At 44.2% G+C, this 26,780-nt stretch overlaps 1 protein-coding gene and 1 pseudogene across 1 annotated transcript; one reads left to right on the forward strand and one right to left on the reverse strand.

Moving 5' to 3' along the window:
* Positions 1 to 7,375: 7,375 nt before the first annotated feature.
* LOC142380640 (uncharacterized) lies at positions 7,376 to 8,404 on the reverse strand (annotated as a pseudogene).
* A 4,373-nt stretch (positions 8,405 to 12,777) lies between these two features.
* Positions 12,778 to 13,711, forward strand: LOC142380534 (uncharacterized). Its single transcript, XM_075466451.1, has 2 exons — positions 12,778 to 13,079; positions 13,132 to 13,711. The coding sequence occupies exons 1-2, from the start codon at positions 12,778 to 12,780 to the stop codon at positions 13,709 to 13,711; spliced, it is 882 nt and encodes a 293-aa protein (XP_075322566.1).
* The last annotated feature ends 13,069 nt before the right edge of the window (positions 13,712 to 26,780 follow it).

Raw genomic sequence — 26,780 nt, forward strand, 5'->3', positions numbered from 1 at the left:
CATTACAGATAAAAGCAGAGAACCCAGTGCAGTCTTGCATAAGCCAGTCCACCTTTTTGTACGCTTTAGCAAAAATAGCTTGGTTTAAGACAATCGTTGCGCAATTCTGTAAGACTTCTCTGCGGCTTGGCTAGAATGACCATCAGATCATTTATCCTTTGCTGCAAGGATCTTTCATGGCTTACATGGAAAGTGCTTATGATTATGAAGAGACACCTTTAGGATTAATTATATTAAAAAGTTTCATCATCAGATCTTTGAATTTTAAGGTGAAAAAGGACAAAAGATATTAAGATATAATCAGATTTGGAGTTCAGGGGCGTTTTTTCATAAAAGGAAATTTTATTTTAACAATATTTTGAGATTAGAATACAACCAAAAGATTGATCAAATACATATATTTTTATTAAGTTTTGTTCATTTTAACTGCACTGAATTACAAGTGCGAAAGAAATAGAAGATTTGTCAGGATCTGGGTGTTTTTTGTGGTGTTTTTGTATTTAGTTGTTGGTTCTGTTTTTGCTCGGTGCTCTTGGTTCTTTCTTTATTGGATCAGTCTTTGTTTCACCTTAGTTCTGTTTCTCATAGTATTCAGTTATGTTTAATTTCTCCTTGTGTATTCTTTGTGTTAGTTAGATTCATTTTCATAGTTAGAATGCTCTCCCTCGCCCCATGTGCCATCTCTCTCTCTCTCTCTCTCTCCTCAGTCCGTCTCCTGCCCTCTGCTCTCTTCACTCTCACCTGCAACCTGTTTGTAATCAGCCACCAGTTCCTGCTCCAGTAATAACCTCCCCAGTATATATGTCTTGCCAGTTTTACCACTCCTTGCCGGATTCTCGTCCTATTCCTCGTCTGAATTCCCCGTATGTATTCCCCGTCTTATTCGTCTCACACCCGTCCTATGTTCCATGGTTTTCCTTGTCAGTCCTTGTCCCGCAAGTATTCAGTCTGGTTTTGTTATTTTCTTAGTTTTATGCTTAGTTTAGTTTTTCAGTGTTCCAGCCTTGCTGCACCTTTTGTTTATATTTAAAATAAATCCCTTAACTTCATTTCTGGCTCTTGTCCGTGTCTGCACCTGGGTCCTCCCTTAACGCACCATGACAAGATTGTTTTAATGTGCATGTCTTCACTGCTGTTAGAAACATCATAAAGTTATACTATGAGAAAAAGCTGTATGTGATGGAGGGAGGCTTCCTTCTATCTTTTAGTTCTCATAACATTGAGAACTAGTGAGATTGTTTCTGAACTCATATTTCTGACATGCTTCCAAATAGGGGGTCCATGACAATTTTCGCCTGGTGATCAATGAACTCGACCAGGGTTGAGAACCTTGCACTTCCTCTTCCCTTCTCTTGAATTTCAAAAGCTGTCACTCTCCACTTCTCACACAGTTTGTAAGGAAGCTTTGAAAGAACAGTCCGCAGATTAGTGGGGTTGTCCATTTCCTCCATGAACTCTAAATCACCCGTTGTGTTGTTGCAGCCAGTCGGGAACAGTGCATATGCATTAAGAGCTTTACCATCTTCTTGCTTGATGATAGGCCAATTCAATGCCTTCTTGATGTAGGCATTCCCTATCTTTAGCTCATTGCCATGGTGTTTCTGCAGCAGCCTTCTATAGCCTTTTTCAGATGGCATATGCTCACAGCTACGGACAAGCCCCTGCACTTCACCACCAGTGTACTGTTCCAGGTAATAGAATTTATCTTGATAGGTATCAGCTTTGCTCTCAACAGCATGTTCAAATGATCTAATTGTAGCAGGCGGTTTTCTGCGTTGTGTTGTGTTGACAAGTGAGACGTACACTGGTGTTGAGTATCGATGGGGCTTTTAATCTTCAGAATAAAAGAAAAACACACAGGCGTCACACACACCGAGCCTCACTGCAACTCTCCACACTCAGTTCAGAGCTCACACAGCTCTTTTTACCACTGTATATTACACAATACTGTATAGCTCATACTGTATCACAGTTAATATGAAGGCAGTGTGCTTTATAAAACAAAATTCCAAATGAAATGAAAATGCATTAAATATTTCCCACTTCTCTCAGTGTAAAAAAATAAATCATTTCACCCACATTAACACATTTTTTTTATAGTGGAAAAATATATATTTTGAAAAGAACATGAGCTGAACCAACATACCTTCAGAATAAAGGAAAAACACACAGGCGTCACACACACCGGGCCACACTGCAACTCTCCACAGTAAAGCTTCTGTCATGGGGCCAAAGCCAAAATAAGGAAAAGACTCAAAAGCAGATTTCACCAGGGCAACACAAGTTTATTAATGAGGCTGGGAGGGCGCTGAGAAGAAGTAACCTGGGCTGGAACTGTATGGAGATGATATATGAGAGAGAATGAGTTCAGGTACATCCAATCCAGATAAATCCAAAAACAGAAGAGTGAGGTTATCTTACAGTCTGAGAGGGGAGTCCATCCATAGGAGGGGAAGTACTGAGATCGGCTGGCTGGGTAGGAGAATCTGGAGTCGTAGGAGGGTGAGCAGGCAGGGAGAACCAGGTGAGTATTCTGAAGGAATGGAGGCTGGTGTGTTGAAGGATCCAAGCTGGAACCGAGAGGAGAGTCCAGGAACTGGGTGCAGGAATCTTGCTGTGGGAAGCGAAGAAGGTGTTAGAGAAAATATGGCATATGCCATATGCCAGTCTTCCTCCAGCTCGGGGAAAAGGGGTGGTTGGTAACTCAGAGAACTCTCGAAGGGGGACTGACCGGTGGCTTCTGAAGTCAAGGAATTGTGGGCATACTTAGTTGTTGGCTCCAGGAGGAGGGATCCTTGGTGGTGACACACCTGAGAGCTGCTTCCAATTCCTGGTTGAGGCGCTCGGTCTGGCCGTTAGATTGTGGGTGGTACCCCGAGCTGAGTGATACCTTAGCCCCTAAGGAGGTACAAAATGTTTTCCAGACTCGGGGAATAAACTGAGAACCCCGGTCAGAAACTATTTCAGAGGGGATACCATGTAGCCTGAAAACATTTTTAACGAGGAACTCTGCAGTTTCTAAGGCAGATGGAAGTTTCTAAAGAGGAATAAAGTGAGCAGCGAGTGAGAACTATTGTGTGGCCATGGGAAGAAGGTAATCCGGTTACAAAATCGACAGCTATATGAGATCAAGGTCGTCCAGGAATGGGTAAGGGTTGAAGCAGACCGGCTGGGGGTTGATTACTACTCTTACTGCGGGCACAGACAGCACAAGCCGCTATGTACTCACGGGTGTCAGCATCCACAGAAGGCCACCAGAAATACCTTTTGAGGAAGGAGATGGTACGTAGGGAACCCGGATGGCAGGTGAATCTGGCTGTGTGTGCCCAGTGGATAACTGCAGAACGAGCTGAAACAGGAATATGGCGCCGATTAGGGGGACCGGTTCTTGGATCAGGATCTAAACCGAGACCCTGTTGAATCTCGTCTTCCACCGCCCAAGTAACCCCCACTACACAGGACCGAGGCAGGATACGATCAGGGTCAGTGGTACCACCTGAAGAAAACTGGCGAGAGAGAGCGTCCGGCTTCACATTTCTGGTACCTGGGCGGTAAGTTAAAGAAAAGTTGAATCTCCCAAAAAATAGAGCCCAGCAAGCCTGCCTGGAATTAAGCCTTTTGGCATCTCTCAGGTAGATCAGATTTTTGTGGTCGGTCCAAACCACAAAAGGCTGTTTGGTGCCTTCAAGCCAGTGCCTCCATTCCTCTAACGCCAGTTTGACAGCCAAGAGTTCTCTGTTGCCGACGTCATAGTTGCGTTCTGCTGAGGTTAGTTTGCGGGAGAAAAATGCACAAGGATGCATCTTACCTTCCGAATCAGCTCGTTGCGAGAGCACCGCTCCAACCCCAGAGTCCGAGGCATCCACTTCAACCACAAACTGGCGCTCAGGATCGGGTTGGATAATTCAATTCAATTCAATTAATTTTTATTTATATAGCGCCAAATACAACAAATGTCATCTCAAGGCACTTAGATAGTAAGTCCAATTCAAGCCAATTGGAATTCAATTAATTAATAATAATCATAATTCATAAAATAATCCAATTCGTTCATATAGAGCCAATTCAAAAACAATTTCCTAGCTAAGAAAACCAACAGATTGCACTGAAAACTTTTTGTTTTTCGGTCCAATCTCCCGGCCTGAGGCGACTGTGGAGAGAAACCACTCCCTTTTAACAGGAAGAAACCTCTGGCAGAACCAGACTCAGGAAGGGTGGCCATCCGCCTCGGCCAGCTGGGGTTTGAGAAGACAGAAAGGGGGGGAGGGCCGCAGCAGCGGTGGCACTGTAACACCATTCAAAGGATATCTGTTGGAACAGGTAAACACGAGTTAATGACCACAATAATATCACATATACATAAAGAGAGTAAAGTGAGGAAAGGTGTGACAGATGAGGCCCCCCAGCAGTCTAGGCCTATAGCAGCTTAACTATGGGATGTTTCAGGATCACCTGAGCCATCCCTAACTATAAGCTTTATCAAAAAGGAAAGTTTTAAGCCTGGTCTTAAAAGTGGAAAGGGTGTCTGCTTCCCGGACATTTACTGGCAGCTTATTCCACAATAGAGGGGCCTGATAACTGAAGGCTCTGCCTCCCATTCTACTTTTAGAAACTCTGGGAACCTCAAGTAAACCTGCAGTTTCGGAACGAAGTGATCTGTTAGGAAAATATCTTACAATAAGATCTTTAAGATATGATGGAGCTCGGTCTTTAAGAGCTTTATATGTAAGGAGAAGAATCTTAAATTCTATTCTGAATTTAACAGGGAGCCAATGAAGAGAAGCTAAAACTGGAGAAATATGATCTCTCCTGTTAGTTCTCATCAAAACTCTGGCTGCAGCATTTTGGATCATTTGAAGGCTTTTCAGAGAATATGTGGGACAGCCCAATAATAAAGAATTACAGTAGTCCAGTCTTGAAGTAACAAATGCATGGAGCAGTTTTTCTGCATCACTCTGAGACAAGATGTTCCTGATTTTAACAATATTACGAAGGTGAAAGAAGGCAGTCCTAGAAACCTGTTTTATATGCGAGTCAAATGATAAGTTCTGGTCAAAAATAACTCCAAGGTTCCTCACTGTAGAACTAGAAGCCAAGGAAATACCATCTAGAGTAACTATATAGCTAGACAATTTCTCCCTGAAACGCTCAGGTCCAAAGATAACGACTTCAGTTTTGTCTGAATTTAGAAGCAGACAGTTCTGAGTCATCCAGGTCTTTATGTCTTTAAGACATGCTTGTAGTCTGACCAACCTATTGGGTTCATCTGGTTTTATAGATAAGTACAGCTGAGTATCATCAGCATAGCAATGGAAATTTATGCCATGCTGTCTAATAATGTTACCTAATGGAAGCATGTATAAAGTAAAAAGAATCGGTCCAAGCACAGAACCCTGGGGAACTCCATGACTTACTCTGGTGTGTGAGGAAGATTCTTCATTTACAAGAACAAACTGAAATCTATCAGATAAATATGACTTAAGCCAGCCTAATGCAGTTCATTTAATTCCAATAACATGTTCAAGTCTGTGTAATAAGATACTGTGATCGACCGTATCAAATGCAGCACTGAGATCCAACAGGACAAGCACAGACACAAGTCCGCTATCAGAGGCTAAGAGGAGATCATTGGTAACTTTCAGCAGTGCTGTTTCTGTGCTATGATGCACTCTGAATCCTGACTGAAACTCTTCAAACAGATTATTTCTGTGTAAATGATCACAAAGCTGAGCTGCAACTATTTTTTCAAGAACTTTAGACATAAAAGGGAGATTGGATATAGGTCTATAATGAGCCAACACTTCTGAATCAAGAGTAGGTTTTTTAAGTAAAGGTTTAATTACAGCAACCTTAAAAGTCTGAGGTACATATCCTGTCAACAAAGACAGATTGATCAAATCCAATATGGAAGTGTCAATTAATGGGAAAACCTCCTTGAACAGTCTGGTTGGGATTGGGTCTAAAACACAAGTTGATGGTTTAGAAGAGACTATTGCTGTTGTTAGTTCAGAGAGATCAACTGGACAGAAGCCGTCTAAATACAAATCAGGTTCTAAAGATACTTCTAAAGCTGCTGTACTTGATAATACATCACTGATAATAGTGGGAAGGACTCCATCAATCTTCTCTCTGATAGAAACAATTTTATTAATAAAGAAGCTCATGAAATCATCACTGCTGAGAGTTAAAGGAATAACTGGCTCAGCAGAGCTCGGACTCTTAGTCAGACTGGCTACAGTGCTGAAAAGAAACCTGGGATTATTCTTATTCTCTTCTATCAATGATGAATAATAAGCAGTTCTAGCTTTACGAAGGGCTTTCTTATACATTGTTAAACTATCTTTCCAGACTAACTGAGACTCTTCTAAATTAGAGGAACGCCACTGTCTCTCCAGCTTTCTTGCAGTCTGCTTTTAAGCACGCAGCTGTGAATTATACCAAGGAGCCAACCTCTTCTTACTGATTACCTTCCTTTTCAGAGGGGCAACATTGTCCAGTGCTGTACGCATTGAAACTATAGTGCTGTCAACAAGAGAGTCAAGTGCTGCTGGAGTAAAGTTTAGGTAGTCGTCCTCTGTCATATCTGCACATGGCAGTGAAGAAAAGGATGATGGAATTAATTCTTTAAATCTGGTTACAGCATCCTCTGATAGACACCTTCTATACGTAAATTTCTTCTCAGAAACTGTATAGTCAAGTAATGTAAACTCAAAGGTTATCAGAAAATGGTCAGATAAGACAGGGTTATGAGGGAACACTGTTAACTGTTCACTCTCAATGCCATAAGTCAGCACAAGATCAAGGGTGTGATTTTAGCAGTGAGTCGGTCTGTGTACACTCTGAGAAAATCCAATAGAGTCCAATATAGAATTAAATTTCATATTCAGGCTGTCATTTTCAACATCTACATGAATATTAAAGTCGCCCACTACAATGACTTTATCTGTACTCAGCACTAACTGGGATAAAAACTCTGAGAATTCAGACAGAAACTCAGAATAAGGGCCAGGTGGACGATACACAACAACAAACACAAGAGGTTTCTGGGATTTCCACTTTGCGAGGGAAAAACTGAGAATCAGATATTCAAAAGAGCTCAAACTAATCTTGGGTCTGGGACTGATGAGTAACCCTGATCTGAAAATAGCTGCCACTCCTCCTCCTCTGCCTGTGGTTCGAGGAACGTGAACATTTAAACAGTCAGAGGGAGTTGCTTCATTAATGCTAACATGATCCTCCTGCTGCAGCCAGGTTTCTGTAAGACAAAATATATCAATATGATGATCACAAATCAACTCATTGACTAACAGAGACTTCGAAAGGAGAGATCTGATATTCAGCAAACCATATTTAATAGTTTGATGTTTTTGTTCAGTTAAAGTTTTTGTTTTAATAATTTCTTTTTGCACAAGAGGATTTGCTCCTTTTGTGTTAATCGATTGGGTGGGTAGCAGCAGGTGGGAAGCTGCAGAGAAGTGTGTAAGACTACAACTCTGCATCCTGGTCTGAGCCCTGGGTTGTCATGTTTTAGGGTGGCAAATAAATTCATCCATATTTCTAGAAATGAGAGCTGCTCCTTCCAAAGTGGGATGGATGCCGTCTCTCCTCATCAGACCAGGTTTTCTCCAGAAAGATTGCCAATTATCTATGTAGCCCACATTGTTTGCTGGACACCATCTAGACAACCAGCGATTGTAGGACGACAGCGGCTAAACATGTCATCACTGGTCAGATTTGGCAGGGGTCCAGAGAAAACTACGGAGTCCGACATTGTTTTGGCAAAATTACACACCGATGCAACATTAATTTTAGTGACCTCCGATTGGCGTAACCGGGTGTCATTAACGCCGACGTGAATAACTATTTTACCATATTTACGTTTATCCTTAGCCAGCAGTTTTAAATAGGATTCTATGTCGCCCGCTCTGGCCCCTGGAATGCATTTGACTATGGCCGCTGGTGTCTCTAATACCACGTTTCTGACTATAGAGCTGCCAATTACCAGGGTTTTGTCCTCAGCGGGTGTGTCGCTGAGTGGGGAAAATCTGTTTGAAGCGTGGACAGGTCAATGGTGAACAACGGGCTTGACTTTAGAGCTATGCCTCTTCCTGACAGTCACCCAGCCACGTTGTAATCGTGGCTGCTCAGGTTCTGCTAGGGGGAGGCTAATTGAGCTAGCTACGCTAGGTGGCTCCACACTGGCTAAAGGGACCTGGCTCGCTATCGGTTGATTTTCAACAGTGCAGAGCCGAGCTTCCAATTCAGATAACCTCGCCTCCAAAACTACAAAAAGACTACATTTGTTACATGTACCATTATCGCTAAAGGAGGCAGAGGAGTAACTAAACATCTGACACACGGAGCAGGTGAAAGCAGGAGAAGGAGGAAGAGAACCGGTAGCCATGCTACGCTAGAGAACCAGACACACCGTTAAAAAGTGAGAATAAAGATCTGTAGGAGTGTGTTAGAACAGAACGATAAGCTATAGAGTTTAACTATGCAAAATTGTGTAAGTTATAGATCGAAATAAAGTGATTATCAGTACTCCAAGCGGAGCAAGAAATTCCACAGTGCACGAGCAAGGTAACAGGAAGTGATGCAACACGTCTTACCGCAAAGCGTCACAGCGTCAACGACCTGTTGATCAGATCTGCTCATCTGGATGGGAGCTGAGGTGAAACGGTGCTTGAGGGTAGCGAAGGCTGCCTCCGCCTCAGGAGACCAGTGGAACGGCAGCTTGGTGGAGGTTAAGCGGGTTAAGGGTGCTGCGACTTGACTATAGCTCCGTATGAAGCGGCGGTTAAAATTGGCGAAGCCCAGAAAACATTGTAACTGTTTTTGAGAGGCGGGAGTTGGCCATTCTGCAACAGCTTAAATTTTGAGGGGATCAGTCTTCACCTGCCCACCCTCAAAAACGTAGCCCAGGAAGGTGACAGAAGGTTTATGGAAGTCGCATTTCTCTGCCTTTACATAGAGACGATTCTCCAGCAGTCTCTGTAGCACAGCTCGAACATGCTGTTCGTGTTCCTCCAGGGAAGAAGAGAAAATGAGGATGTCGTCCAGATACACAAACACGAAGATGTTGAGGAAATCTCTTAAGACATCGTTAACCAAATTTTGAAACACTGCTGGGGCGTTGGTTAAGCCAAAAGGCATCACTAGATATTCAAAATGGCCCAATGGTGTATTGAAGGCAGTTTTCCATTCATCTCCCTTGCGTATATGCACTAAATGATAGGCGTTTCTGAGATCCAGTTTGGTAAAGATCTTGGATCCTTGTATGGGTTCAAATGCCGAGGTGAGAAGAGGTAAGGGGTATTTATTCTTTATGGTTATCTCGTTTAGGCCACGATAATCGATGCAGGGGCGAAGGGTCTTATCCTTTTTATCCACAAAGAAAAATCCAGCCCCTACAGGTGAAGAAGATGGACGGATGATACCAGCGGAGAGGGAATCCTTTATATAAGTCTCCATAGCCATCCTTTCGGGACGGGATAAGTTGTAAAGCCGACTGGAAGGTAACGGTGCACCAGGGGGTAACTCAATGGCGCAGTCGTATGGTCTATGGGGGGGCAAAGAAAGGGCTTTATCTTTGCTGAACACCATAAATAAATCATGATAGGTAGGGGGTATAAACGAAAGGTCGACTGAATCGTCAGGCTGAGGTGGTGGTTGACCGGAGGAGGGGAAAGCAGATTTTAAGCAGTTGGACAGGCAAAATAAGCTCCAACTCTCAATTCTCTGGCCGGCCCAATTGATATGAGGGTTGTGAGCAGCTAGCCAAGGGAAACCTAAAACCACAGGGTTGTTAGCCACTGGAAACAGGAAAAATTCTAGCTGCTCCTGATGGTTACCAGATACCATAAAGGATATTAATCCAGTCTCATGGGTGATGGTTGCCAGGGAGACACCATCCAGTGCAGAGACAGAAATAGGATTAGGTAGGGGAATAATAGGCAGACCCAGTTTTGAGGCCAAACTTGGATCTAAAAGATTTTTCTCAGAACCAGAGTCAACCAGAGCTTGAGTAGCGTGGTTAATTCTTTCGTAAACCAGAGAGACAGGTAATATAAGGCGAAGAAGATCGGGTAACTTAGTTCCGCCCACCTGTGCCCTCGCAGTTACTGGTGGGCGTGCTCGTTTGGGCGAATAGGACAGGCGGCGATGAAATGCTTGGGCGAACTGCAATAAAGACAAACTTTGTTACGCAGACGTCTGGATCTTTCCTCCGAGGTTAACCTGGTACGTCCTAATTGCATTGGTTCTGAATTATCAGCTTCCGCAGCAAGAGGACTGTGTTTAACCGGTGAAGTTGGAAAATGGGGCGGAACGGAAAAGGAACTCTCGTGAGAGCCGCGACCAAGGGGCCGATGGGAGTTGAGGTTTCTTTCCCTCTGACGGTTGTCAATGCGTATAGCCACAGAAGCCAACTCCTCAAAGGAAGATGGCTCGTCACGAAAGGATAACTGATCCTTTATCTGGTTATTGAAAGCATTTTGTAATATGCCCCGCAAGGAGTCTGAACCCCAGCCGGTCTCGGCTGCGAGAATCCGGAACTCAATGAGGAAGTCCGAAACTGATTGGCTCCCCTGACGTAAATTGAGAAGACGTTTGGCAGCATTATCCTCTCTAAGAGGATGGTCAAAAGTCTTACGAAACTCTTCAGTGAATTTGTCGAAGGAAAGGGAGTCTATGGGGTTAGACTTAAGAAAGGCTAATGGCCAAGCTAAAGCGTTAGCCTTTAGCAACCCCAAGACGTATGCCGTCTTAGCGGAATCACTGGGGAAGGAGTGAGGGGAACGAGTGATAACCAATGAACACTGGAGTAGGAAGCCTTCACAACCCCAAACATTACCTGAATAACTCTCTGGAGTAGGAAAGGAGGCGTCTCGAAATAACGGTTCCGGAGGAGGTGGAGTGGGAGACGGGACCTGCGGAGGAGCAGCAGATGGGTTAGCGACAGGAGGAGCGGAGGTGAGTGTTGTCAAATGAGCGTTAATCTGAGCCATCATGTTTAAGGCTTGGTCAAGGCATTGGTTATTTGCCTCTTGGTGGTCATTAAGCGCCCGAAGTGCTTTCTCATGTTCGCCAAGTAGCATGCCTTGGTTGGTTAAGGCTGCCCTGAATGAATCTGCTGAGTCCATATTTTGGCCAGATCGTGCTGTCATGGGGCCAAAGCCAAAATATGGAAAAGACTCAAAAGCAGATTTCACCAGGGCAACACAAGTTTATTAATGAGGCTGGGAGGGCGCTGAGAAGAAGTAACCTGGGCTGGAACTGTATGGAGATGATATATGAGAGAGAATGAGTTCAGGTACATCCAATCCAGATAAATCCAAAAACAGAAGAGTGAGGTTATCTTACAGTCTGAGAGGGGAGTCCATCCATAGGAGGGGAAGTACTGAGATCGGCTGGCTGGGTAGGAGAATCTGGAGTCGTAGGAGGGTGAGCAGGCAGGAAGAACCAGGTGAGTATTCTGAAGGAATGGAGGCTGGTGTGGTGAAGGATCCAAGCTGGAACCGAGAGGAGAGTCCAGGAACTGGGTGCAGGAATCTTGCTGTGGGAAGCGAAGAAGGTGTTAGAGAAAATACGGAATTTCAAGATTACTAGCAAGGGTTTCGGGGCCTGATTACCACAGAATATGGTTTGACGATCTGGCAAAGACTGGTGCTCCTGCTGCTCCTTAAGAAGGTATCTTGATGACTGCAGATGGAAAGCAGCTGTGGCAGAAGGCCACAACCAGACCCCGCCCTGGTGTTCAGTGAAGCCTGCTCAGCCCAACCTACAACTCAGAACACAGCCAACCAGATCATGACAGCTTCACATCACGTATGAGACTGTCCGGGCATTATACAGCCGCAGCACACAGAGCATGGCCTCCTGACCTCAGCATGGAAAAGAGGGAGACAGAGGGAAAAAAAATTTCAGCTAGCATAATGCTAAGTTAGCTCACTCTGCATAACTCGGTTAAATATTCAATTTAAAAGTTGTTAATCCACAGAAACTCGACCAGAAGGCTCATAAGACTGTCGCAGCACAGGATATATCAATACAATGCGGTTTTGACCGGTAAAAAGAAAGGAAAATAATTCAGACAAAGGAGAGAGTGCATATCGTGACTCACCAGTTCAGAGCTCACACAGCTCTTTGACACTAGGTGGTGCAACGCCAAACAATACCCCAGAGAAACGAAGGGAACACAATAGAAAATCGCCATAGGAACCTTTCTTCTGCTTTTCTTTTACAGACAGAAAATAATTATTTTGGGAAAGTTCACCACATAAAGAGAAAAATTTTAGGGAAAATAAATCAACAAAAAAATATGTCACTTTTGACTTGGCTACATGCTCCCCCCTGAACTTCACCAAAATATAGCAAAGACCCAGTAGTGTACTCCCATACATTAAACCACTGCAACTAAAGAGTTACTCACTTGACTGAGAAAATGACCCACAAAGGCTGCACAACCCTCATGAATACACTTGCAAGAAGGGGTGCCTTATACACCACCTCGTACGATACTGAACTAAGGTAACATCACATATACCTTTTTCTCAACATGAGGAGTGTAATAACTAACACTACTTTGTAATGTCTGCGTAATACAAACATCTTTACATACTTGGGGTCTGACAGGGGAATTTACTTCACAGATAAAGACCTAGCAAAGTCAGAGGTCAAAGATATTTTCTTCTGGGTCATGGGTATTAACCTATTAACAGGTTTCACAAGCCTGCCCACCCTCGTTCTTATCCTAGACACAGCACTGCTGTGTCAATGGGGTTGTTATCACTGGGCATCCCACCAACCACACTGGACATGCTCATAGGCCTCTGGCTCACACTGTCATCCAGTTCAACATCTTCAGTTCTTTCATCTGCATCAGGACACTCTGAGGGAAGGCTGGGAGCAGGACTGCCCAGGACCCAATCAGCTGTCCGATCTCCTGTGCTGTTTCTTGTCTCCACTTCCAACACCTCACTCCGTGTCTCGTCACAGCTTAGTTCAGCTGACTCGGCGAATGATGGCTCGTCCTCATCTGCCAATTCAGGGGGCAAGAAGTTTGCACGCAGGAGGAGGTTGCGATGCACCACCTTTTCACGCCCACTTGGGGTGTTCTTGATACGTTAGGTGTGACACTTTGGGTCCCTTGCGACTTGTTCACCATCGACCTGTCCACGCTTCAAACAGATTTTCCCCACTCAGCGACACACCCGCTGAGGACAAAACCCTGGTAATTGGCAGCTCTATAGTCAGAAACGTGGTATTAGAGACACCAGCGGCCATAGTCAAATGCATTCCAGGGGCCAGAGCGGGCGACATAGAATCCTATTTAAAACTGCTGGCTAAGGATAAACGTAAATATGGTAAAATAGTTATTCACGTCGGCGTTAATGACACCCGGTTACGCCAATCGGAGGTCACTAAAATTAATGTTGCATCGGTGTGTGATTTTGCCAAAACAATGTCGGACTCCGTAGTTTTCTCTGGACCCCTGCCAAATCTGACCAGTGATGACATGTTTAGCCGCATGTCATCCTATAATCACTGGTTGTCTAGATGGTGTCCAGCAAACAACTACATAGATAATTGGCAATCTTTCTGGAGAAAACCTGGTCTGATGAGGAGAGACGGCATCCATCCCACTTTGGAAGGAGCAGCTCTCATTTCTAGAAATATGGATGAATTTATTTGCCACCCTAAAACATGACAACCCAGGGTTCAGACCAGGATGCAGAGTTGTAGTCTTACACACTTCTCTGCAGCTTCCCACCTGCTGCTACTCACCCAATCAATTAACACAAAAGGAGCAAATCCTCTTGTGCAAAAAGAAATTATTAAAACAAAAACTTTAACTGAACAAAAACATCAAACTATTAAATGTGGTTTGCTGAATATCAGATCTCTCCTTTCGAAGTCTCTGTTAGTGAATGAGTTGATTTGTGATCATCATATTGATATATTTTGTCTTACAGAAACCTGGCTGCAGCAGGAGGATCATGTTAGCATTAATGAAGCAACTCCCTCTGACTGTTTAAATGTTCACGTTCCTCGAACCACAGGCAGAGGAGGAGGAGTGGCAGCTATTTTCAGATCAGGGTTACTCATCAGTCCCAGACCCAAGATTAGTTTGAGCTCTTTTGAATATCTGATTCTTAGTTTTTCCCACGCAAAGTGGAAATCCCAGAAACCTCTTGTGTTTGTTGTTGTGTATCGTCCACCTGTCCCTTATTCTGAGTTTCTGTCTGAATTCTCAGAGTTTTTATCCCAGTTAGTGCTGAGTACAGATAAAGTCATTGTAGTGGGTGACTTTAATATTCATGTAGATGTTGAAAATGACAGCCTGAATATGAACTTTAATTCTATATTGGACTCTATTGGATTTTCTCAGAGTGTACACAGACCGACTCACTGCCTTAATCACACCCTTGATCTTGTGCTGACTTATGGCATTGAGAGTGAACAGTTAACAGTGTTCCCTCATAACCCTGTCTTATCTGACCATTTTCTGATAACCTTTGAGTTTACATTACTTGACTATACAGTTTCTGAGAAGAAATTTACGTATAGAAGGTGTCTGTCAGAGGATGCTGTAACCAGATTTAAAGAATTAATTCCATTATCCTTTTCTTCACTGCCATGTGCAGATATGACAGAAGACGACTACCTAAACTTTACTCCAGCAGCACTTGACTCTCTTGTTGACAGCACTATAGTTTCAATGCGTACAGCACTGGACAATGTTGCCCCTCTGAAAAGGAAGGTAATCAGTAAGAAGAGGTTGGCTCCTTGGTATAATTCACAGCTGCGTGCTTAAAAGCAGACTGCAAGAAAGCTGGAGAGACAGTGGCGTTCCTCTAATTTAGAAGAGTCTCAGTTAGTCTGGAAAGATAGTTTAACAATGTATAAGAAAGCCCTTCGTAAAGCTAGAACTGCTTATTATTCATCATTGATAGAAGAGAATAAGAATAATCCCAGGTTTCTTTTCAGCACCGTAGCCAGTCTGACTAAGAGTCCGAGCTCTGCTGAGCCAGTTATTCCTTTAACTCTCAGCAGTGATGATTTCATGAGCTTCTTTATTAATAAAATTGTTTCTATCAGAGAGAAGATTGATGGAGTCCTTCCCACTATTATCAGTGATGTATCATCAAGTACAGCAGCTTTAGAAGTATCTTTAGAACCTGATTTGTATTTAGACGGCTTCTGCCCAGTTGATCTCTCTGAACTAACAACAGCAATAGTCTCTTCTAAACCATCAACTTGTGTTTTAGACCCAATCCCAACCAGACTGTTCAAGGAGGTTTTCCCATTAATTGACACTTCCATATTGGATTTGATCAATCTGTCTTTGTTGACAGGATATGTACCTCAGACTTTTAAGGTTGCTGTAATTAAACCTTTACTTAAAAAACCTACTCTTGATTCAGAAGTGTTGGCTCATTATAGACCTATATCCAATCTCCCTTTTATGTCTAAAGTTCTTGAAAAAATAGTTGCAGCTCAGCTTTGTGATCATTTACACAGAAATAATCTGTTTGAAGAGTTTCAGTCAGGATTCAGAGTGCATCATAGCACAGAAACTGCACTGCTGAAAGTTACCAATGATCTCCTCTTAGCCTCTGATAGCGGACTTGTGTCTGTGCTTGTCCTGTTGGATCTCAGTGCTGCATTTGATACGGTCGATCACAGTATCTTATTACACAGACTTGAACATGTTATTGGGATTAAAGGAACTGCATTAGGCTGGTTTAAATCATATTTATCTGATAGATTTCAGTTTGTTCTTGTAAATGAAGAATCTTCCTCACACACCAGAGTAAGTCATGGAGTTCCCCAGGGTTCTGTGCTTGGACCGATTCTTTTTACTTTATACATGCTTCCATTAGGTAACATTATTAGACAGCATGGCATAAATTTCCATTGCTATGCTGATGATACTCAGCTGTACTTATCTATAAAACCAGATGAACCCAATAGGTTGGTCAGACTACAAGCATGTCTTAAAGACATAAAGACCTGGATGACTCAGAACTGTCTGCTGCTAAATTCAGACAAAACTGAAGTCGTTATCTTTGGACCTGAGCGTTTCAGGGAGAAATTGTCTAGCTATATAGTTACTCTAGATGGTATTTCCTTGGCTTCTAGTTCTACAGTGAGGAACCTTGGAGTTATTTTTGACCAGAACTTATCATTTGACTCGCATATAAAACAGGTTTCTAGGACTGCCTTCTTTCACCTTCGTAATATTGTTAAAATCAGGAACATCTTGTCTCAGAGTGATGCAGAAAAACTAATTCATACATTTGTTACTTCAAGATTGGACTACTGTAATTCTTTGTTATTGGGCTGTCCCACATATTCTCTGAAAAGCCTTCAGTTGATCCAAAATGCTGCAGCCAGAGTTTTGACGAGAACTAACAGGGGAGATCATATTTCTCCAGTTTTAGCTTCTCTTCATTGGCTCCCTGTTAAATTCAGAATAGAATTTAAGATTCTTCTCCTTACATATAAAGCTCTTAATGACCGAGCTCCATCATATCTTAAAGATCTTATTGTAAGATATTTTCCTAACAGAGCACTTCGTTCCCAAACTGCAGGTTTACTTGAGGTTCCCAGAGTTTCTAAAAGTAGAATCGGAGGCAGAGCCTTCAGTTATCAGGCCCCTCTATTGTGGAATAAGCTGCCAGTAAATGTCCGGGAAGCAGACACCCTTTCCACTTTTAAGACCAGGCTTAAAACTTTCCTTTTTGATAAAGCTTATAGTTAGGGATGGCTCAGGTGATCCTGAAACATCCCATAGTTAAGCTGCTATAGGCCTAGACTGCTGTGGGGCCTTATCTGACACACCTTTCCTCACTTTACTCTCTTTATGTATATGTGATACTATTATGGTCATTAACTCGTGTTTCCCTGTTCCAACAGATATCCTTTGAATGGTGTTACAGTGCCGCCGTCGCGGTGGCCCCCTGCCCCCCTCCCCTTCCCCCCCCCCCTTTCTGTCTTCTCAAACCCCAGCTGGTCGAGGCGGATGGCCACCCTTCCTGAGTCTGGTTCTGCCAGAGGTTTCTTCCTGTTAAAAGGGAGTCGTTTCTCTCCACAGTCGCCTCTGGCACGCTCAGGCCGGGAGATTGGACCGAAAAACAAAAAGTTTTCAGTGTAATCTGTTCGTTTTCTTAGCTAGGAAATTGTTTTTGAATTGGCTCTATATGAACAAATTGGATTATTTTATGAATTATGATTATTATTAATTAATTGAATTCCAATTGGCTTGAATTGGACTTACTATCTAAGTGCCTTGAGATGACATTTGTTGTATTTGGCGCTATATAAATAAAAATGAATTGAATTGAATTGAATTGCGACCACCACGTACGGGGTAGACTCCCATCTGTCCGCCAACTTCTTGCTCCCTCTTTCACCTTTATTGGCCAGCAGGACTTGATCTCCTTCTACAATGTCATGACCTTTGACCCTCCTGTTATACACCTCAGCCTGGTGTCGCTGGCTGGTGACAGCATTGACTTGGGCAGATGATAATGCCTCCCTCAAGTTCTCCCTCAACTTCAGGACATATTTGTCGTAGTCAGCAACATCACAATCCCTCTCCACATTGTGGCACATCCCGTCGACTGGGAGTCAAGGGATCCTTCCATACATGAGGTAGAACGGGGCATAGCCTGTTGACTCGTGGGCTGTGCAATTGTAGGCAAAGGTCAACGTCTGTAACATCTGGGGCCATTTCTGTTTTGATCTTGGAGGGAGTGCTCTGATCATGCTTCCCAGTGTCCGGTTGAACCGTTCGACTATGCCGTTCCCCATGGGATGATATGCCGTCGTCCTTGATTTCTTCACTCCAGCAATCAGCAGCAACTCTTGGATCAGCTGGCTCTCGAAGTTAGCTCCTTGATCGGAGTGAATTCTCTCCGTGAATCCGTAGATACAAAAGTATCTGTCCCAGAGCTGGTGAGGAACTTGTCTGGCTGACTGATCATGACACAGGAAGGCGTGAGCCATCTTGGTGATATGGTCAGTGGCGACCAAAACATCCACGCTCTTCCCTCCTGGAACCTCAGCCGACCAGAAGTCGATACAGACTAATTCGAGCGGGCATGTTGTCTTCACACTTTCGAGAGGAGCCCGACCTTCTGGTTCTGGCGTCTTACTCACCACACACCGCTTGCAGGACCTGACATAATCCCGGACATCCCTTTCCATGTCAACCCAAAAGAACCTCTGTTTTGCCAGGTACAGTGTCCTTGGTGCCCAGCCTCGTCGTGGACGCCTTGCAGAACTTGCTTGACCAATGATGCAGCAACAACATACTGGTGGTGCCTTTTCCCAGTCAGCGAGTCTTTAAGCACTCTGTACAGGACACCGTCCAACATCCTCAGCTTGTCTCATTGCTTTAGCATTTTCTGCACTCTGAGAGGCTCGTTGACTTGCTCTCTTCAAGACGGCCTCCTGCCACGTGTCACATAGTGGATGACTCTCGCTACCACAGCGTCTTCCTGTTGCTTGTCTTGGAGCTCTTTAAGAGAGAATACATGTAACGCACTTTGACCTGGCGGGGTGAGCTTTTCCACTTCATGGGCCAACCAGGAGATTACTCTCCCTTTCGACCCCTCCTCCCATTCCATTTGGCCGGCCAGGACTGCTGTTACTTCCTCACTGCTCATTGACCGACATCCCACCTCAGACTCACACTGTTTCACCTCTTGACAGTTCGTACTCAGCCGGAAGACGTTCTGTATGGAATCATCCTGGACTTGCTGTGCCTCTTCGAGCAAGGCTCCATATGGCTCCGCCACGATTCTCTCACTGACACGCGTCTTGATGAACGGTTGTCTGCTCAGCGCATCTGCAATGACATTTTTACTGCCTGGGATGTACTGGATGTTAAAGTTCTACGGCGCCAACTTCGCCACCCACCGCTGCTCACAAGCATCCAGCTTCGGCTTTGTGAGGATGTACGTTAGCGGGTTGTTATCTGTCCAGACAGTAAAGGAATGGCCCTTCAGCCAGTGGCTGAACTTATCACAGACGGCCCACTTGAGGGCGAGGAATTCCAGACGGTGTGCTGGGTATTTGGTCTATGCACAAGTCAGGGATTTGCTCGCAAAAGCAATGGGACGCGCCTTGCTCCCTCCCTCGGGGACTTGCGAGAGTACAGCGCCCAATCCATCCAATGAGGCGTCTGTTGAAAGGACAAAGGGGCGACTGAAATCCGGATGGGCTAGCACCACAGAACCCAGCAGAGCAGCTTTCAGCTGGTTGAAAGCGTTGGTTTGTTCTTGAGTCCAATCGCTTGGGCTGAGTTTCTTGAAGTGTGTAGCACGTCTTGCGTTGGCCCTGCCTGTTGCAGCAGCAGTCAGGGCGAACAGAGGCTTTGCGAGGCTGGAGCAATTTTGAATGAACCTCTGGTAGTACATCACCATACCGAGGAAGGATTTGATTTTCTTTGCAGAGGGCGTTACCCCATCCTCCATCATCAGGTCCACTTCACCCATAGCGGTAATGGCTTGCACCTTCTCCAGGTCGGTGGCAACTCCACTCTTGTTGATGATGTGACCCAAGAACTTAACGCTCCGCCGAAGGAAGTGACATTTCTTTGGGGCCAACTTCAGCCCGTGCTCTCTCAGCTGACCGAAGACCATCTCAAGCCTTTTGATGGCTTCTTCTTCATTTGGGGCGAAGACTAGTACATCGTCGAGATAGCACAGCAGAGTCAAGAAGTTTTGGTCACCGAAGATGTTCATCATGAGGCGCATAAAGCTCGCAGGACTGTTACACAGGCCTTGTGGTAGTTGGTTGAACTCGTGGAGGCCTACTGGTGTGGTGAAGGCCGTAAACTTCTTGTCCTGCTCGTGCATGGAGATGTTATAAAATCCCGACGTCAAGTCCATGGCGCTGAACATGGCGTTTCCCCCTAACGCCGCCAGGCAGTCGGCTTGAAGACGCACTGGGTGGGCATCCTTCACGGTGCGGGCGTTAAGCCACCGATAATCCACACAGATACGCAGCTCTCCAGTTTTTTTCCATACAAGTACCAGAGGAGAGGCCCACTCACTGGATGACTTTCGTATTATGTCTTTCTCTACCATCTCGGAGAGGGCTTCTCTTAACGTCTGGTACTGGCCTGGTGGAACACGGCGGTATGGTAGCCTGAATGGGTGATCATCTGTTAGGTGGATTCTATGTACGAAATCCTTGGCATGTCCACAGTCCAGTTTGTCTTTGGAAAACACGTCGTCATATTTCTGTATGAGCTCCACCAGCTGACTCTTCCAGAAGGGAGATACTTCACATGACCTGATGTCGATTTTATCCAATCCAAGACTGTTGAGTTTGTCCTGGAGGGTAGGCACTACCGTCAAGCTGCAGGCATGATAAGTGTCCTTCTGCATGTTTTGGCTTTGTGCTTTCAACTCTGTGTCTCGGTCGTGGTTCATGCTGAGCTCAAAATCCTCCAATGCCACACATGGCGCAACGTCAGCCAGCCTTGTGTTCCTTCTCAATGTTACAGGCTTGTCACTTGTGTTCATGATCTTTACAGGAACCTACCTGTCACCACTCATTGAGGCCATGGTTCTCCCCACGATGATGTTCCCCTTGTGTGACTGGGACTTTGACGGCTCCACTAGTATGGCAATTCCTTGAGAGACAGGAGCATTACCAGGAAGCTTTCCCCATACGACGTGTTCGTGCATGGGCTTGAGTGTCACAGCATTTGCGAGCTTTACTGTTCCGATTGTGTCCGGATTAGTGTCGCCCTTCCATCTTGTTATGCCTGAGAGCATACTTAAGAACTGTTCAATGCTTGACTCACCAGAAGAATCTGCTTTACTCATCACGCGCCAGTAGCTGGGGTCTTTCTTGAACTGACGTAGCATGTGCTTGATCACGTTGCTGCCTACTATCATCTGGTCATGCTGGCCTGGTACAACCAGTGTGGGCACGCTCATTTCCTGTCCATAGACACTCAGCTTCAACTGGTAAATGCATTTACAGTGCCGCCGCCGCGGCTCACCCCCCCCCCCCCCCCCCCCCCCCCCCCTTTCTGTCTTCTCAAACCCCAGCTGGTCGAGGCGGATGGCCACCCTTCCTGAGTCTGGTTCTGCCAGAGGTTTCTTCCTGTTAAAAGGGAGTCGTTTCTCTCCACAGTCGCCTCAGGCACACTCAGGACGGGAGATTGGACCGAAAAACAAAAAGTTTTCAGTGTAATCTGTTGGTTTTCTTAGCTAGGAAATTGTTTTTGAATTGGCTCTATATGAACGAATTGGATTATTTTATGAATTATGATTATTATTAATTAATTGAATTCCAATTGGCTTGAATTGGACTTACTATCTAAGTGCCTTGAGATGACATTTGTTGTATTTGGCGCTATATAAATAAAAATGAATTGAATTGAATTGAATTGAATTTGGGCCACACTTTCACTCTGCCACAGCTCACCAGGACAATATCTTCATTGGAATGAGCACTCTCGGGTAGCAGTCCTGCTTTGTGGAGCTCCTCTTCGGCGTCTTCACTCACTGTGCATGCCATAGAGCCGTTATCAAGCAGGGCCTGCAATCCAACCTTGTCATTCACCAGCACATCAGTGTAGAATAAATCGTCTGCCTTCTCAAGCTTGTGTATGTTCTGACAGATTACAACACTGTTATTTTGAGCAGACTTGCAGTTTTCTTCATACTGGGGGATCAAGTCTTCTTTCAGTTCGAGGGTCTGACATGATGGACTCACACTTTGCCCTCCAGAGTGTGAGTGTGAGAGTGTCAGTTTCCCTGGTTTGGCGTGTGGCTCTCCGATCGTGCTTGGCGTGGTGTGGCTTTTGTACGGTCTCTCTTCTGGTGGCCGGGCTCCAAGCATCCGAAACACCTTTTCTCTTTCATGCAATGTTCACGTGTCATATGGGTCTTCTCGCCACACACACGGCAGACGGAGGGACGTGACCACTGGGTCGGCTGTTGGATTGGTGAGGCTGTCCTAGACAGGATGCTTTCCAGCATGCTCAGCACTCTTTCTAATGCCTCTGCTTCTGTAGTGGTGACTGCACTCTTTTTTTGTCTGTGCAGTGAAATCTTGAACACTGGCTCTCATTGCAATTAACTCCTCTGCTGCAGGGCTGCAAGTAGCTGTAGCTGCTGTTGCCACCACAAACCTCTCTGCCCTAGAAGGCCTCTTCCTTGCCTGACGTTCTCTCTGGTGCTCATCGATAGCCTCTTGGACTTCCATAGCTGACCATTTGCTAATGGGCTTACACCGGAACACACTGGAGAGGTCAGAGCTGGGGCAGTTCCGAATGAACATCATGGCAACTTCCGCAGGCATGTTCTCCATCTTCCCACCACTCCTCCGTAGCTGTCTGTCAGCGTGTTCAGCTGCTGTGTTTAGTCGGACCCAGTAGTCCACTGGGCTTTCATCCACATCTGGCTGCGTAGCGTAGAAATCCGCCAAAGGTAAACTGGACATGGGACAATCACTGAAATATCTTCTGAGGATATCATATATTATTTCAGGATTTGCAGCCTTGTCTGAGTTACTCTTCAGTCCTACCTTGACGATGTTCTTTGCCCGTCCCAACAGGTGACCGAGGATCTCATCCACCTGTTCCACAGTGGAGCAGCCTTTTTTGTTCAGATATGTGTCCATCACATCTATCCACTCTTGGACAGTGTATTTGTCTGTGCAGTCTCCTCGGTACACAGCTGGTTCCTTAGCATCTGTCTTCACCACAACACTCAGTCGGGACATATCGGGTGAGAATGGCGAGGGATTCAGCAATGGAGGGGTGGTGGGGGATGGGGAGTCTCTTATAGGGGCTGCTGTCTGGTTGGCTAACAGGCGATTAGCAACAGAGTCACCAATCTGGGTCCCCAACTCTCCCAGCAGGCCACGTATCTGCTCTAAGGTATCATTATCAGTGGTGGTGGGGGTTGAAGACTTGGGCATCACTACAGGTGTAGGCTGTTCTGCAGATCTGGCCCCACCCACACTTAGACCACTACCAAAGTTTAGCTGCCCAACCCTTTCTCCGTCAGGGAGATTTGCATATCTGAACCCTCTACCCCGCCCAATACACTAAACTGGTGTAAACGCCATGACAGTTTAAATTAACTCAATACAGGGTAGTCAAAATAATATGACAGACACGAAATGATCAAACAGTTAGCTATGTAAAAACAGTGCGGAAATGACCAACAGTTTCTGAATTCAGAGGGAAAATTTAGAATGGAGATGATTTTTTTAAAAAATCCTTTTTTAAATTTTTTTTTTCTTTCAATAAACACAATAAACGATGTCTCTGATCCTCGGATTCTTCCTGCGCCCAGCACGATACGCTTACTTGCTCACAGCTTGACCTCAGCGATCTACAATGGCTGATCTGAAGCATCCGGGTCACGGCACCGTTTGTAGCAGGTGGTTTTCTGCGTTCTGTTGTGTTGACAAGTGAGACGCACACTGGTGTTGAGTATCGATGGGGCTTTTAATCTTCAGAATAAAAGAAAAACACACAGGCGTCACACACACCGAGCCACACTGCAACTCTCCACACTCAGTTCAGAGCTCACACAGCTCTTTTTCCACTGTATATTACACAATACTCTATAGCTCATACTGTATCACAGTTAATATGAAGGCAGTGTGCTTTATAAAACAAAATTCCAAATGCAACGAAAATGCATTAAATATTTCCCACTTCTCTCAGTGTAAAAAAATAAATCATTTCACCCACATTAACACATTTTTTTTATAGTGGAAAAATATATATTTTGAAAAGAACATGAGCTGAACCAACCGACCGGTAAAAAGAAAGGAAAATAATTCAGACAAAGGAGAGAGTGCATATCGTGACTCACCAGTTCAGAGCTCACACAGCTCTTTGACACTAGGTGGTGCAACGCCAAACAATACCCCAGAGAAACGAAGGGAACACAATAGAAAATCGCCATAGGAACCTTTCTTCTCCTTTTCTTTTACAGACAGAAAATAATTATTTTGGGAAAGTTCACCACATAAAAGAAAGATTTTAGGGAAAATAAATCGACAAAAAAATATGTCACTTTTGACTTGGCTACATAATGAACGACTTGTAAAGGAGAGGATCACCTTTAAACACTGGAACCTCCTTACGTGGTAGACTTGACAGGTTGTGCTGTCTATCAAGCATCTCTGTGATGACACTTTGTTTCTGTAACACCTGATGGATGTCTTTGTCATCAGCCATTTGTCTTGCAGATTGTCTCTGGCTGCTACCCACTGGTATATTCCAGGACCAGAGCTCTGCACTACTATCTCTGCTGATGGCTGTACTCTATCATCTTTTTCCTCCTCCTTCACCTTTTGTCTCGAGGATCTTTTAAAGACATAACTACCTACTCATGCCATTTTCTTCATACGACTCTAACACCGTAGATTCTGCAAGTGCAGCATCAACTTCTAACGTCTCTCTTTTAGCCTTGAGGTTAGCTTCCTCAAGATCAAGAGCTTGTTTTTGTTCTAATGCTAGTGCGAGGAGAGCTGCATGTATTGCTGCCTCCTTGGCGGGCACAGTTGACACTGAGCTCCCTGAGGATCTTCTTGACCCACCTGAGTCAACTGATCCATATTTACCTTTTGGTCTGCAATCCTGTAGATAAACTTGCGAAACACTGCTGCCCACATCTTCTTCATCTTGTTCTAGGGAAACCTCTGAAGGTGCGGTTGGAACCTTTTCTATTTACTCACGCAAGGCGACTGACCCATTCCAAAGAATTTTCAACATATGCCTTCACTGACATTAATTTGTTGGTGAACCATTCCTGACCCACTTTCCTTTCTTCTTCATCCATTAAAGGAATTCTGGAATCACTGAGCTCCACTAATTCTTTATGCAAGTTGCATACATCACTTTGCAAAAGATCTTGCACTCTGTATACATCTTCATTATTATCCATGAGCTCATCAATTTCTTTCACTTTAGTTGTGAGCTGGCCGAATGTTACCTTTGTTGTTCCAATTAGTCTATGCAGTTCTTCTTGTAATGCCTTTTCAGTGTGTCTTCTGACTTTCCAGTGAAGTTTTCTGACTTTATGTTGTGGCAGCTCCTTCTAGCTCTGCATGCCACCAACGGAGCTAGTGTTTAGCAACCAGTCTGACACAACAAAATTTCTCAAACCCAAAAATCTTCATTTAAAAATGTTTACTGATGAAATAGGTCAAAATACAAAAATAAAGCAATTATTTAAGTTCTATATTTCCATAGTAGTTGAGGTCTTAACTGGTTGGTTGTTGCCTAATTGGTCGGTCGGTCAGAAAACTGTATCACCTTTACCCCTTCCTACATGGATTTATATTTAGGCTATACCCCTGGATATTTAGATAATATTCCAACAAATAATAATTTAAAGCAAAATACATTTCTCAATATGGCTGTTACACTTGGTCCTGATGACAACAGAACAGCTGCCCAGGAAATTTTTACAATTGTGTAAATTGGAAGCTTGGCTCCGCACTGTTGAAAACCACCTGGTGACTAGTCAGGTCCCTTTAGCCAGTCTTCTATCAGTTCCCAGAGTCAGAACCAGACATGGAAAATCTGCATTCAGCTGTCTGGAACAAACTCCCAAAAAGCCTCAGATCAGCTGAAACACTCAATGTATTTAAGTCCAGGGTGAAGACACACCTATTTTCAGCTTGATTTGAATAAAGCTCCAAATCTGAAGCTTGAGTTTCAAAACTTAATCATATTTTAACTACTGATTTTATCTGATTTTATCTGATTTTATCTATTGTTCTTATTTCTTTCTTTTTTGTTTAAACTTTAAATCATGCTTTTTATTTCTACTGTTTTAATGTCTCTGTAAAGCACTTTGAATCACCTTGTTGTTGAATTGTGCTGTACAAATAAACTTGCCTTACCTTAAATCTATTTACCTCTAAAGACAAATGAGCGAGCCTCTGTTCAGGCTCTACTACATTGCCTTAAAGATACCCAGACTTGGATGGAAGTAAACTTTCTGTCTTTGAACAAAGGCAAAACTGAAATAATTTAATTTGATCAACAAAATCTGCTAGATGGATGTGACAGTGCCATTGGCTCCTTTAAGTTTCATTGTCATCCTTTTGCAAGGAACCTTGGCGTTATCCTAGAAAGTAACTTTAGGTTTGATAAACATATATCCCATATAGTCAAGACAAGCTTCTTTCAAATTAGCCTGTTGGCAAAAGCGAAAGCTTATCTCCCAGGAAATGTCCTTGAAAGATTAATTCAGACTTTTATTATGTCACGTTTAGATTATTGTAATTCCTTGTTTGTTGGCCCATTTGCAGGTCGTTCAAAATGCTGCTGCCCACTGGCTGACTGGAAAGAAAAGGCGTGAGCACATAACCCCTGTCCTTGCCTCTTTTACACTGGCTGCCTGTTAATTTTAGGATTCAGTTTAAGGTTTTATTAATTGCTTTTAAATATGTAAATGGTTTGGCACCACCTTATTTATCAGAGCTTCTACAGTTCCACAATTCTGCTCGGGCACTTCGGTCGTCAAACCAGCTGCTCCTGGCAGTACCTAGGTCCAGGCTCGCCACTCGTAGCAGCTCCTAAGCTGTGGAACAGCCCACCTGTCCATGTTAGAGCAGCGCAGTCTGTTGAGTATTTTAAAACACTCCTCAAAACGCATCTCTTCTCTTTGGCGTTCACTCATCAGCTGAGCTAGGAATCTTGGCTCTCTCACTTTCTTTTTATCCCTCTTACTCTCTTTTAATTTAACTTTTTTTTTAAACATATTTTTAATATG

Source organism: Odontesthes bonariensis, chromosome 5 (assembly GCF_027942865.1).
Source record: "Odontesthes bonariensis isolate fOdoBon6 chromosome 5, fOdoBon6.hap1, whole genome shotgun sequence".
Taxonomy (NCBI): domain Eukaryota; kingdom Metazoa; phylum Chordata; class Actinopteri; order Atheriniformes; family Atherinopsidae; genus Odontesthes; species Odontesthes bonariensis.

Excerpts from the sequence above, each read along its gene's own strand:
- LOC142380534 (XM_075466451.1), top strand. The coding sequence starts at position 12,778 with ATGGGGTTGTTATCACTGGGCATCCCACCAACCACACTGGACATGCTC. Across the intron at positions 13,080-13,131 it reads AAGTTTGCACGCAGGAGGAG|GTGTGACACTTTGGGTCCCT; the intron begins GTTGCGATGCAC and ends TTGATACGTTAG.